This window comes from Prionailurus bengalensis, chromosome D3 (genome assembly GCF_016509475.1).
Source record: "Prionailurus bengalensis isolate Pbe53 chromosome D3, Fcat_Pben_1.1_paternal_pri, whole genome shotgun sequence".
Classification (NCBI taxonomy): Eukaryota; Metazoa; Chordata; class Mammalia; order Carnivora; family Felidae; genus Prionailurus; species Prionailurus bengalensis.
The window spans coordinates 77,601,726-77,616,092 of record NC_057356.1 but is presented as its reverse complement, the minus strand read 5'-3'; the positions used below and the strand labels follow the sequence as shown (position 1 = coordinate 77,616,092).

The 14,367-nt window shown below is 52.9% G+C and overlaps 1 protein-coding gene across 2 annotated transcripts; it reads right to left on the bottom strand.

The window, feature by feature from the left end:
- Positions 1–975: 975 nt before the first annotated feature.
- Positions 976–11,442, bottom strand: LOC122470809 (gastrin releasing peptide). 2 transcript variants are annotated; one of them, XM_043559000.1, is made up of 3 exons: positions 11,230–11,442; positions 5,686–5,925; positions 976–1,341 (listed from the first exon to the last, which is right to left on the bottom strand). In XM_043559000.1, the coding sequence occupies exons 1-3, from the start codon at positions 11,366–11,368 to the stop codon at positions 1,283–1,285; spliced, it is 438 nt and encodes a 145-aa protein (XP_043414935.1). In that variant the 5' UTR covers positions 11,369–11,442; the 3' UTR covers positions 976–1,282. The 2 variants fall into 2 exon arrangements, with proteins under 2 accessions (XP_043414935.1, XP_043414936.1); XM_043559001.1 differs by having other exon boundaries at positions 5,705–5,925.
- Between the last annotated feature and the right edge of the window lie 2,925 nt (positions 11,443–14,367).

Genomic DNA, 14,367 nt, shown 5'->3' with positions numbered 1-14,367 from the left:
CACAAAGCTTTAAAATCTGTTCATGTGTGAATGTCATGATAAATTTGGAACCGGTGAGTGTTACCAACCACCAGGCCGTGTCCTCTGGAAATGGAAGGGAATCTCCCGAATTCATCTTTTCCTCTTGCTGTGGAGCTGGCTAAATCTGTCGGCGGCGACCACTTTCCTCCCAGATTGGCCATGAAGTTTGGAGGAAAGAGCCCTATTTGCTACGCTTAAGTATACTGAAGGGGAGGTTAAAAACGAGACAATGGGGGCGCCTGGGTGGCGCAGTCGGTTAAGCGTCCGACTTCAGCCAGGTCACGATCTCGCGGTCCGTGAGTTCGAGCCCCGCGTCCGGCTCTGGGCTGATGGCTCGGAGCCTCGAGCCTGTTTCCGATCCTGTGTCTCCCTCTCTCTCTGCCCCTCCCCCGTTCATGCTCTGTCTCTCTCTGTCCCAAAAATAAATAAAAACGTTGAAAAAAAAATTAAAAAAAAAAAAAAAACGAGACAATGTGGGCAAAGTTAAATGCTGCAGAAAATCTGGTGCCTTTGGATGTTTGAATCCTACTTCCATCTACTATGTGACCTTGGCCGAGTCACTGGACCTCTCTAATGCTGTTTCCTCATCTATTACATGAGAATGATCCTTCTCAGCTTATAAAACCGCTATGAGGAGAATATTGATAACATGGGCCAAAGACCCAGTCATGGTAAAGGCTGAAGAAATGGGAATTATTAAGTGACAAACAGGCCTCTACCTTCAGCCTAACCCATGTAATGGCAAGGATAAGGGAATATAAGCTTCTAGTTGAAGCCTCTAGAAAGGTTATAAGCCAACTACAAGGATGCAGTAAGCGACCTTCGGAGGGGAGAGTTAAAAATGCAGGCTGCCTTCATCAGTGAGCACACAAGTTCATTATCAAATTGTTCATTAATCTCTGCCACAGGTTTTCATTTGGAATTGAAATAAGAGCACGACCGGCCCTTTGGACATCGTGCTTACGTTTTTATTGTGAGTGCTAACAGGTCGGGGGCTAGACGCTAATGGACAAATAGCCCAGATGTAAAGAGCGTTCACTGGAAGACTCTTAATGGACAATTAATTATGCACAGCAAACAAGTTCAGAGCAGAAGATGCCACTCGAAAATTGTGAATTTAGTCCAGGTTGAAAGATACAGGAATGGTTAAGTGTTTTTGCACACAGGAAATCTGGTTGGCGATCCAGTGGAATTGATGCGTGTAGAACACAGTCTCTTAAGGGTTTTGCTTTGCTTCTTTGAGAGAGGCTGTTGTTGTCTGTCAGTTCAGCTGGGGGTCCCTTCCGTCACGTTGAGAATCTGGAGCAGAGAGTCCACCAGCTTGAAAAATACGAGAAAGAGTTAAGCAAACATCGTTCGCGATACTCAAGTTCTAATGCTAGAAGCAAACCATCGCGTCACTCGGGAGCTTCGTAGAAAAGCAACTTCCTAGGCCTACGCCAGATCTACTGAATTGGAAACTCAGGGTGGAGCCCAGCGATCCGGGCTTTCCGAAATCCTCCAAATGATGCTGAGTACATTCACGCTTGAGAACCACAGCCGTCCCCCCCCAAGAGAGAGAAATTCACTTCCTCTTTTTCTGGAGCCCCCTACCTCTTTCGGCTCTTTTTAATTTTGAAATACGTCTTTGTTCCCATAGAGCACCCTCTGCTGAGATGAGAAAACGCTTTTCAAAAAGAGCTTATTACACTTGCCAAGATTCTCAGACAGTTCAGGCTCCCCAATGGTTAGACCAGCCATTTGTTTCTAATAAAGGAATTACTGATATTCTCAGACCAGTTATTACCTGCTCTGTGGCTCAACTGTTTTGACCAGGTGCTAATGAGGCCAGGGCCTGGGGTTCAATTCCCACACCGACCAATTAGTTTTGCTCTTTTCCACAAGCCCAGGCTGCACTATTAAGGGTTCGCCAGCCTGCCTGACGATGGTACCATCCATCTCGCAATATGAGCCACGGGTCATAAAAGGGGCCAGGGGAGGGTGAGGGGAAGAATCCAGGAAGCCCCTGCATTGGCTCAAAATATTGAATCTGAGCTGTCTGGCTCAAGGGAATGGAAGTAAAGCTACAAAGAAAAGAGGAATTAGTAACCTAGGAAGATCAACGCCTGGAGGCGGGGGGGGGGGGGGGTGTCCGTTATTGGGGCGGGAGGAGCTCTCTTGGAGGTGGGGGGTAACTTCACTCTGCTGCCTCAGAGCAACTGTCGGGGCAATCGGAGAATTTTTAGTTATTCTTCAGGACATGTTGCTGCTTCTCCTGTATCTGGAACTTCCCTTGGAGCGTTTCACATATTACAAAATAAAACCTTTCAATTCTCTATGTTGATTTGATGGGGCAGTGGGAGTCATCCCTTAAAAGTGAGGGCAGACTTGCCTTCAAAAAGTTTCCTTCCCTTCTGTAACACCCTCACAGGCCCTTTCAGGTCCACCAAAGAAGAGAAAAAAACTAAGGCTGCAGAGAACATTGCTGTAGGTCCGGCAACCCACAGGCCAGCTTCAACCTTCACTGAAACTCAAGACATTCCACAGCCACACCCAGGGCTATGGATCAGGCCCTCGGGCTCACCTGAACATTGCTTCCTGTGCTAGAAACCATAGGGTAAACGTTCCATCAATTTTTTTTTTTTTTTGAGATAGGGTACAGTTAAAAGATTAAGGTTGGGTGGCTCCGTCGGTTAAGCGTCCAACTTCGGCTCAGGTCATGATCGCTCGGTTCATGAGTTCGAGCCTCGGGTTGGGCTCTGTGCTGACAGCTCAGAGCCTGGAGCCTGCTTCGGATTCTGGGTCTCCCTCTCTCTCTGCCCTTCCCCCGTTTTCTCTCTCTCTCTCTCAAGAATAAATAAACATTAAAAAAAAAAAAGATTAAGCTTAACCTTGAAAATGATTGGCCATAGCTACTAATAAAGTTCTGGAGCTTATTTGCCAGGATAGAGTGGTCTAGATTCAGTGCACATTGACATAAATCTTTTCTGAACTAAGTAAATAACTTTGTCACCAAAACATAGGAAGATGCTCAGAGTTTCTGACTACAGCTCTGGGAGACTTGGCAAGAGGACTTGATGCTTTATTACCGAAATGGGTGAGGAGAGCATATGTGGGTAGAATTTAATTTTAAGAAAAGTCCTTCAGTCCCTGAAAATTCCGGCTGCTACCTTCTGGCAATGCTTGGCTAAGTTATTCAACCTCTTTCTAACACTGAGCGATGTATGGATTTCTGATAGATCTATTCTCGTGGTACTCCCTCTTTGTGACTAAGATAACTGTAAGGTGTTTTCAATTTGCACATCCACATTCTTTCACGAAGATGGAATTTCCAAAGCAAGGAGGGTAACAGACTCTTTTGGTCTAGGCAACAACGACTCCAGCCATTGACTTTTTTCAGATCGCCGGGAAATGTATCCAAAAGAATGGTACCCACGTGTGCAATAGTTAATTATTCAACCTAAGGTGGAATGAAATGGAATGGGCTTTCTAAACTTGTAAAGAAGACCAAAACATAAAAAGATGGAGTAGGAAAGCGAGGCCTGATTATAAAAAAGATGATTTTTTCCCCCTCCGGTCACATGAATGCTGATAAACATTGTCCCCCTGAAACACTCACTGTCGGTGACTGCCCACTCAACCCACCCTGTACTACGACCACTCAGAGATCTCTCTAGACCTATTCTTTCATAATTGGCTTCGCTGCTTACAGAATGTTCTTCTGAATATGGCAGGAAGATTTTGATCTTTAAGGACAGAGCTGAATTTGTTTTGAAAACCCTCCAAAAGTTCTGCGGGGCCGGGTTTGGAGGAATAAAGCAACTCAAAGGGATGTTGTAGTTTCGTTCAAAAATGAATGAGCCGGGGGGCCCCTGGGTGGCTCTGTCGGTGAAGCGTCCGACTTCGGCTCAGGTCACGATCTCGCGGTTCATGGGTTCGAGCCCCGCGTCGGGCTGTGTGCTGACAGCTCGGAGCCTGGAGCCTGCTTCCCATTCTGTGTCTCCCTCTCTCTCTCTGCCCCTCCCCCACTCACGCTCTGTCTCTCTCTCTCTCTCTCTCTCTCTCTCAAAAATAAATAAACATTAAAATCAAATGAAAACAAAATGCATGAGCTGTGAGTGTACGTCCATTTCAGCGTCTGTGAAATTGCTTTGGAGGGTTTTGTGATGGCAATTGTCATTAGTCTTCAAAGGAGAAGGCACTGCTGTTGGACATCCAGCCACAGGAAGTCCATAAAGTCAGCTGACCAAGAAAAGGCCTCAGCCAGGGGCTGAGAAGTCAGTCACAACCCCCCCCAAGCCCTCGGGGCCATGTCACCCCCCAACAAAGAAGGGAGCCGGTCGTGACACCTAGACCGCAGATGTGAGCGAGAGCATCACTCAGGACTTTGTGCAAAGTTGCTACTTATTTCTGCATCCGTTGATTGAATCCAGATTTTCTTTGTGAATGAAGGCTACTAGAGTCTTCCTCCCGAGGTCCTTCACGCTACTTCTGTAGCCTGCATCCTTCATATTTGAGATCAGCGAGGACCAGCCGGTCCCCAGGAGACATCTCACACGGCAGCATACCGTCCAAGGGACACAGCGCCGGCCCCTGCCCTGCTCTCGCCGCTGAAGAGCTACGTGCCTGCTCTCTGTTTCCTCACCTTTACAATGGAGAGAACAGTAGGATTTTCTCGAATCTTCCTCCGAAGACTGCTGTGAGCATTCACAGAGAAAATGCGGGCAAACTGCTCGGGCCAGTACTTAGTTTAAGGTACAAGTTGCCCATCACTAGGATTGCAAGAGTTTCAGTTTTATTATTTTTGCCGTTTATACAAATTTCACGGACACTTCTTCAAGGGTGATGAGAATCACCTCATTTGCCATTGCCTTGCTTCCTCTCTTTACATCTTCTTCTCCTTCCCATCCCATTTCCTGTCTTTGTATCTAAGCAACGCCAATTTGGTACGATTGTTTTCGCTTCCTTTCTACAAGAGTGCCACTTTGCGTAAAAGGTCGCAAACCAGAATGCTCTCTTCTAAAAGCCTGTGTGAAGCGCCCCTCCCACTAGTGCTCACCCAAAACAGACATAGGAATTGACTCAAATAATTTCTGGCCTCACCATCAAAATATTCCGGGAGGGCCCGGCGGGCTGAAAAAAAAAAAAAAAAATCTCATCAGGGCGCAATCGCTATTAAACACAGTAATTAATAGAACTCCTAAACTGGAGTATGGAACCAAAACCCCTTTTTTTTTTTTTTAATTTTTTTTTTCCAACGTTTTTTATTTATTTTTGGGACGGAGGGAGACAGAGCAGGAACGGGGGAGGGGCAGAGAGAGCGGGAGACACAGAAGCGGAAGCAGGCTCCAGGCTCCGAGCCATCAGCCCAGAGCCCGACGCGGGGCTCGAACTCCCGGACCGCTAGATCGTGACCTGAGCTGAAGTCGGACGCTTAACCGGCTGCGCCACCCAGGCGCCCCAGGAACCGATACCCTTTTGAGATGCAAGGAGGAAACATCGCCTCTTCTGATGGAAAGAACACGGAAGTGTCTGCTCGTTTCTCAGCGTGTATGGATGTCTGCCTAATTAAGTGGCTGCGAAGGCCTGCATCTAAACAATTTTATTCTTCTCTGCTCACACCTCACCTCCTTGTGACTCTCCCCAAACACCCCCACCCCACCCCACTTCCCCAGCACATTGTACCTTTACGTTTTGAACCTACAACTTTAAAGGCGCTGCCATCCTGGGAATCCCAAGGGGACTGGCGGATGGCCAGGAGCTCCCTTTGAGGCGGCTGATAGCTTCCGGTCCCCTTTCCTTCCATGAGGCTGAGCAAATTCCTTGCAGCTTCTTCCCAAAGAATATACTGCAGCTGCTGCTTCAGACTCCCCCCTTCATAAACATACGGGGACTCTCTCGTGCTCTTTTTCCCCATCAGGTGCCCTGTAAACAGAAACACAAAAACAGAATGCCACCGACTGAGCCCAGGGGAACGAAGAAACCAGAAATTTCAAAGGACCCCCCCTCTAGGTTGGTACCGCTTCCTCCTAGGTGCAGAATAAACAGCATTTTATTATCAGAAGTTAGTTCTGGCAAACGTCTGGCGTCTTCTGTTCCCTCTTCGAAATGTGCGATCAGCTGGACAAAATTTAAAACTGCAACTCAGGGGACCTTGGTTTGGTCCCAGCACCTCGGCTAACCGGCTAGGTCACCTCTGCCAAGTTACTGAGCATCCCCCGGGGCTCAATTTCCTCGACTATCGAATGAACAGGTGGGACTAGATGAGGCCTGAGGAACCTTCCATATCTAAAATGCCACCACCGATTCTGTGCGCGCCGACTCCTGTTCCCACCCGCGTGACGGAGGTTCAGCATCTTCCTCAGTCAGTTGTGGACTGCTACCGAAAAGAAGGGCCTTGGAAAGCCTTGATGCTTTCTCTCATGTGATGACACAAGATGTTGCTCTCCTGTTACCTCAGACACAATTGCACCAAAGGAAGTTTTCATTTCAACTTTCTTAGCATTTGGGCTGAGATTGAATCCAAGAGAGGTCGCTCAGAAATTCTCACTTGTGGGGTACGTGATGAAAAAAAACGACTCGACACAGCTTCCGAGCAACACGGAGCAGCCCGGTACGTGCAGATTTTTCCCTGGGATGTCTACAAGACTCCGTGAAAGTCTACCGATGGCTCCAGGGATGCGTTCACGCCACATAAGTGAGTAAAGGTTGCTGTGCAGGAGGCCAGGCCACGAAACACGTGGCAATTCATGTAGGCAAGTGGGGATAGCCGTAGCGTCAGATGTGGGTATGGAATCCAAGGTCTGTTCTGCTTGCTAACACCTTAGCCCCGTGCTAATAATACTCACATTATCTGACTTTCGTCAGTGCTCCCCTACCCCCATCTCTCTGCAGTTGGAACTTACCGGACTCTTAAACTCCTGAGACTAGGAGACCCACGATGCCTTTGAAAGGTCGCAAGGAAAGCTCTTTGCGGTTCCGATGCTGCCCGGCCTTAGAAGCATTTAAGGTAAACGGCGTGGGAATAATATGTAACGGACCCCAGTCAGTGAACCTGACCAGAGCTCTGTCCGTCAACAGCGACGGCCTTGCTGTGACTTTACGGCAGGCGGGTGTTTACAGGACGTTTCGCTGGATCTACCCCACAATAAAGTTGGACTAAAACGAGACTTGTCACCCACGCGTAAGCGAAGACCCTAGGATTAAAATCAGCTCACAGCCTGGGGCACCTGGGTGGCGCAGTCGGTTAAGCGTCCGACTTTAGCCAGGTCACGATCTCGCGGTCCGGGAGTTCGAGCCCCGCGTCAGGCTCTGGGCTGATGGCTCAGAGCCTGGAGCCTGTTTCCGATTCTGTGTCTCCCTCTCTCTCTGCCTCTCGCCCGTTCATGCTCTGTCTCTCTCTGTCCCAAAAATAAATAAACTTTAAAAAAAAATAAAATAAAATAAAATCAGCTCATAGTCTAGACTCTACCACATGACTCTGCTTCGAAGCGTCTTTGAACTTCCTGAAAATACAAGGCAGGAAGAAATCAGTCTGGGGTCTGGAGAGAAGGGTAAGGCCTACAAAAGGCTGATGTTAGAAAGAGGAACCGGGGATCGTATATCGGTCGATCGTGACTCCTTAGGTGACTCGGAGACGTTAATTTGGTGGGTATCGGGGAGCCTTCACACGGGGTTTTACTGAACTGCCGTCTGAACACTTGCCAACCCACTTAGGACATGCCACTCCACATAGTTGGGACGTGCTCCCGACCGAACGAGTGGAATCCTGAAGGCCTGGCACCTCACCTATCTGCTTGGTCACCGGGGGGGGGGGGGGGGGGGGGCCGGGTTGCCACGAAATAACCTTGCTCTTAGCCCTAACAGTGATTACGGGGCACAACTGCTCAGGAAGCAGCGAAGCATTTGGCTTTATTTATATGGAGGAAATTGAATCACGATAATGGGAAGGCAGGATTAGAACCTGATGCTCCAGTGATGACCTCGGTCCCTCTTGCTCTCCCTCATTGCTCTCATCAGGATGCTAGAACTGAGAAAGGTGTTACTGCCAATGAAGCGGGGGGTGGGGGGGGCAAAAGAGATGTTTTTACAAATAGGAACTACATTGTTGTCATGCCCGAATAATTTGGTGGACTGTTCTGAAACGGGAAGATAAAGCAATCCTCCCTTCTGTGGCTGATTGAACATAGGACCTTGTGACAGTGTGCATATTTGCACGTTTGGTGGGTGGTGTTCAGACTCCTACCCCCAGATCCACGGTCTGCTTATGAGGACTGGAAGTGCACCATCCACAACGTCCCAGGGATGCACACACTCCTTGGGTCCTATTTCACTTTGGAGCTGGCCACTACCAATGAAATAACCGTCTCCATGGCAACGTGGATATGGATGACCCGTCCACCTCTATTTCTCCCATCACCGTTTATTACGTGTCCATATCATAGTAATAGAGACCTCAGCATAGACAAAAGACAGGCCCTGGAAAACAATAAAACCTTGCCCAGAAGTAAAAAAAGAAACCAAAAAAACAACTTTTGTCCCTTATAATCGCTTAAAAATACCACTAAAATAGCAGGTTTGAAACATAAAGCAATTTTCCTGAGCTCCAAATTTGATGATCACCTCAACTTAGGAAAATATCCATTAAGACACAAAGTGTTGAGCACTTCTAAGAGCTGGGTTTTTTCTGGAGTGATCCTTAAACTATATCTCACAGTTTCTGGGGGCAGCCCTACAATGGAAAGGCACCTGCAGCTGAACCCCGGTGTTTCCGAATGCAGCCTGCCAGGACACGCTTGGGCATCAAAGTTAGAGCCACTGCCAGGAGCATTTCATGGGAGCGGAGGGGAGAGTTACCAGCGTCGGTGTGGACCTCTATTTTCATCGCACAAACAAAACATTTCCATAAACATCAAGCCACATAAGAATTTAAGTTTTCCATCTGCTAACTTGCTTTCCGTTGCCACACCATGCCTGTCTCAGCTGCAAGAAGCAATTCCCTTAACAAACCTGCAAATTGGTGCTGACAGCTTCCTCATGGACAGCAATATGTAGCTTTCGTTTGATATAATTAACATGAAACTGCAAATCTTCAGGGATTGAGGAGGACAGACATTTACTTATGGTAGTGGAGGGCTAAATTTAAAACCTAACAACACCATTCATGCTTATGAGTGCTCAGATTCCCACGGAGAGCATGTCTGTCCAAAGCAAACTTTCTCTCAATCCCAATGTTATTTTAGACCCAACTGTGATTTTCTACTTCACCTCCCTCTGTCTCTTGTTCTAATCAGCTCTGCGCAGCCAGCCAAGAGAGAAAAAGAGTGCATTCGAGAACAAATAGGAAAATAAGGAAATTTGGGGTGGCCGCTGGTCGGTATGTTCTAGGAAAGTTCAAGCACCATCAGGAAGGAAGGGTGTTTAAATGCCAGACACCCTAACTCCTGGGGGGTGGGGGTGGGGGGGTGGAGGGACAGATGTGCTGTGGGACTACAGCCGTGGAGGTTGGCTTGCATCAGAAACGACCTGACTCTAGCTTCCCAAATAACTCTCTTGTTCTGCTTTTAGCCTGCAAGGGTTACCTAATAATAAGCCTTTTTTTAGTACAAAAATATGGAGGAGCAAAAGGAGATTGGAAATCTGAGAGCCACTGGCTGATGGCTGGACTGGACGGTGGCCACTCCCTCTAAATTCCCAGAAGCCCCTTTCAAGTATCAATTCTAGGCTTGGCTTCTGTAATGCCTTGCAAATATCCTTCTCTCTTCAAGGGTAGGGGTTTTTCACCTTCACCCATCCCGGCCTCTCCCCTCCACGCCTGCTGGGTTCCGGGTGTCCCTCCGAGATCACAAACACCTTCACCTCGGGCCGCCCAAACTTGGCAGACAGTTCTTGTAGGGACGATGAAAACTAACTACCCCGTTGCACATCCCCCCCCCCCCCCAACCCCCCGCCGAGCTCTGGATTTCTCTGCCGGCACACCCAGCCGTGGAGCTGAGGGCGTGACAGTTCCAGCCTCACCTCTTCCCAGAAATCCGTCCTGGTCCTCACACCATCTGTGAACCGCCCGATACTTGGATTAGCAAGTGTCTTTCCAACACACCCTCCCACACTCTGAGTAGATGGCTAGAGAAATAGGGAAACACACACCCCACCACCGCCACCCCTTAAACCTCTTCGGGATGGACCAGCTAGCTTCCCGGGAAGTGTTGGGGCTGTCGGAGGTGGCCCTACGGGGAGGTGTCTGAGGAAGCTGGACGTTACGTATTGGCCAGACGGAGCCTGTGGTTGGCGCGGCGGAGACCCCCGGGGCGACGCTGGGCCAGCGCGAGGCTGCGGGATCGCTACCCTCCGGCCGGTTGCGGGGAAAGCTGTGGGTGCGCGCCCCGCCGCCCGCCCCCCGGACGTCGCCGGCTCCACCGCCGCGCCCGGTCCTCGCCGCCGGGGTTCGGGGCCGGGACAGCGCACCTCCTGGCCCGGACCCGGAGGCCGGGACGAGTGGGCAGCGGGAAGGAGGAAGGAGCTAGGGGGCAGGGCGAGGTGGCAGGTCTGGGGAGGCGGAGGACAGCGGGGTCTCGGGGGACGGAGAGGCCGGGATCGGCGCGGGGAGCGGGCGCCGCGAGCCTTCGAGAAGGGAGGGAGGGAGGGCCGGCCAAAAGGGCAGGGGAGAGGAAGCGGCCGCCGCGACAGGAGGACCGAGGGAACTGGAGAGAGCCACGGACACGCGGCGGCGTTCCAGCCCCGCGCGCTGAGCAGCCAGGGACCCCAGGACGCGCTCCCACACCTGTGGCTTCGCTCGGCTCCGGCGCGCAGCCCGCGTCCCGCTCCCGGCGGCCGGGGTCCCCAGGGCCCCGGGACGCGCTCGGGGACCCGGCTCCCCACGTCGTTCAAGGACAGGCTGCGACGGCGCGGGTCAAAGGAGGCGTGGGGTCGGCGCGGAGGGAAGGCTGGGCTGTTGGGGCGCCGCGCGCCGGCCCTGGTCCCCGCGGGGGAGCGGGAACAGAGCGGGAAAGGGCCATCCGCCCGGCCTGAGGCCGCTCGGGGACGTCTTCCCGGGACGCGGAAGGCGGTGGGGGGCGGGAGGGGGGTGCCGGGCTGGAAAGGTCGGGGCAGACCCTCCCTCCCCCCCTCCCCGCCGCCCAAAGCCGGCGCCCCAGAAACGCCGAGGGCTTGGGGAGACGGGGCCCGGGCGGCCGCGGTCCCGCCGAGGGCTGCGGCGCGCGGGACACTCACCCACGGCCCAGTGGTTGCCGCGCGGGTACATCTTGTCCAGCGCGGTGCCCGTGCCCGCCGGCAGCGGGGCGGCGGGGCCCCGGGGCGCCTGGCAGAGGACCAGCGCCAGCAGGACGAGGGGGAGCTGGCGGCGGCGCATGGTGCGGGCGGGGAGGCTGGAGTGCGCGCTCGGCACGGAGCAGCGGCCGAGGACCGGGACTCGCAGAGCGTCGCCGCCGCCGCCGCCGCCAGGCCCCGACTTTATACGGCGGCGCGGGCGGGGGCGGGGCGGGGGGCTCCCGCGCCGCGGCCCCGAGCGCTCTGACGTCTCCGCGCGGCAAGCCGAGCCGGGGCGATGGGGGCAGCCGTCTCCAGGGACCATCCGTCTTCCCGCCGAGGGGGAGGGCAAGGCCGTGTCCACCCTGCCCCTCGCCGCCTCCCCCCCCCCCCCGCCGGAGTCGCGTCCGCCCGGCCCACGCGGGATTCATTCTGCCCACCCTCGACGCCTCCGCTCCGACACGATTTCCCGAACTCCTCCCCGGCGCCACCGGGGCGGGGTGGGGGGTGGGGGGGGTGGGGAGGGGTCTGCCCTGTTAGCTGCCTTCGGATCCTGCGAGGGGGGAGCCGCGACCCCAGGCCAGATCGCAGGGGTGGGGCGGGGAGGAGGGGGTAAGCCCTCCGAGGATGGACGCTTCCAGGCTGGGCTTCACTGGGGGGGGGGGGGGGGGGGGCGGGTGGCTCCAGGAGAGCGAGGGACTTCTGATTCTCACGCCTTTCCCCCTCCGTGGACCAGCTCCCTCGTGGCGGCCCCAGTCCAAGGACCCTCGTCTCCCTCTTACGGACCGCCCTTCTCACCACCGCCACCAGCAACAGCCTCACCCCGCCTGGGGTTTCAGAGCCGCCCTTGCCCGCTTGTATGATGAACTGCAGGACGAGCGGGGACGGGGAGGTTGTGGGAACCCAGCTAACGGTAATGTTAGTATGCACCTGGCCCCTCTCTCATAAGCATATTGCTTCCGTGAAGAAGCCGCCTTGATGCCGAGGTCCCTAGGCTGCATCCACCAGAAAGCTCGAGCTGCCCCTCACCCGCGAGGCACACACCTCTCCAGAGTAGCTCAACTCCCCTCTGCGCCTTGTGTTCTCAGCTGTGAAGAATGGTTAAGGGCGGGACTCCCGTCCCGATGCCCCGGACACAGAGGGGGCGAACGCCCCAGCAATGCCACAAGAAACAGAAGCTGGTAGGATGCTGTTGCACGTTCGGGCTGCCAGAGCTGGGGGTTCGTTTGCATGCTCCTGCACCAAGTGCGGGTGTTCCTCGCCGGGCCTCTGGTGTGGGCGCCGATGAAGTCGAAATCCTACATTTTCCTCCACTGGTGATTCGCTGTAGTTGTGCGGTTCTTAGAGGGCTTCACGTGCACGTGGCACCACTGACTATCCTTGGGCTTGGGCAAGTATTTCCATGCCCGTGTCTGGGTATGAGACTTTAAAAAATGCTAATTTTACGATCGCAGTGATCAGCCAAGGAAAGACAGTACCACCATCCTGAGAGAATGACCCAGTGAAAATTCTGAGGAAAAGCCCACGCTTGGTCTTGGCCTGGACTCCCGTCTCTCCTGGGTCCCCAGTCTCTTCATCCCATCAGTAAGCAGAGGTACGACCGTCAGGTGGTCATCCATAGGCTGGCTACCTCCCACTTGGCCGTGACCTTTACTATAAACACAGGGACTTGGCTTTGTCCGCCTGTGTTCCTGAAGAGAACCTGAATCATAGTGGTGTCCGATGCGTACTTGGTTCACGAACGACTAACCTAAGAACTGTTCAGGTCTAAACGCCCTCGACAACCCTGGGTCTTTGGTGGGGGAGCGTGAAACTTTCATCTTTCCAGATTAGGTTGTAGAAAAATGTCCCTTTCTTAGTTTAATCAAGATTATTTTCAGATCTTTACAGTTTTTTTTAATGTTTATTTATCTTTGAGAGAGACAGAGATAGACTGAGAGTGGGTTAGGGACAGAGAGAGAGAGGGAGACGCAGAATCCGAAGCAGGCTCCAGGCTCCGAGCTGTCAGCCCAGAGCCCGACGACACGGGGCTCGGACTCACGAGCTGTGCGGTCGTGACCTGAGCCGAAGTCGGACGCTCAACCCACTGAGCCACGCAGGCGCTCCTATTTTGAGATCTTTAAATGATGCTTTTCTCCCATGAGATCATGGAAAAACGCTGTAGATACATGAACGTGAGGGACAATTGTACCGAAAGTGTGACTCTTCTACTTCAGGCCAACTACTGTTTCTTGTGTCGATTGCAGGCCAGGAAGTACCTGGGTGCCCCCATTCACTTCCGGCCTTCCTCTAAGCATCCCAGCGCACAGGCCGTCTACACCCGGTCTTGGGCCTGGACTCGTGAGTTGCTTTGCCCTTATGAGTGATAAGGGCAGCGACCGTGTCCGTCCTGCTCAGGGCTGTGTCCACAGTGTCTGGCCCACTCCTGGGCGCAAGAACAGATCCGACAGATCCAGTTAGAGAAGGAAACCATAGCATGTTTGGTTCAGCGAGGATCGTGAATGCGACCTAACAGATCCTGGCTGAGTACCTTCTCTGATGCCTTTTAAAATCCTCACCACAGCCCTGCCAGGTAGAGATGGTTAACTCTACCGACTTAGGGAAAAGCTAAAATGCTACGAGACCGACATCTCACCGCGCAATGCCACATTGATAAGACGGGTCTGTTTCTGTTTTTCGTTGTAGCCCAGAGCGGGTGTTCTCGGTGGGGAAGCCGCTCCGTTCCACATGGATGTTCGGGAACCCGGGTGCGTTCCATCTTGTACCTGTACCATTCCCCGGTGTGGCGCTGCTCACAGGGCTGTTCTGCGAGGAGGCAGAGGAGCCGGCACCAAGATGTCAATCAATGCACTGCTTCCTTCATCGAGAACATCTTACCACGGGGGAAAAGTGTCAGCTGAGCTGAACAGTGTGTTAGTGATGGAATTGCATTGCGTTCCGGCACGAGCTCTCTATCGTGCTGTAGATGAGTAACAAACGAGTCAAGGATGAGCCGCTGGGGCATGGACCACACTTCATTAGTACCGGCCTAGCGTACTCTCCTTGACTCCGTGGCCTGGGCTGCAAGGCGGCAGGAAGGGGAAAGTGAGGAGGCATGGTCCT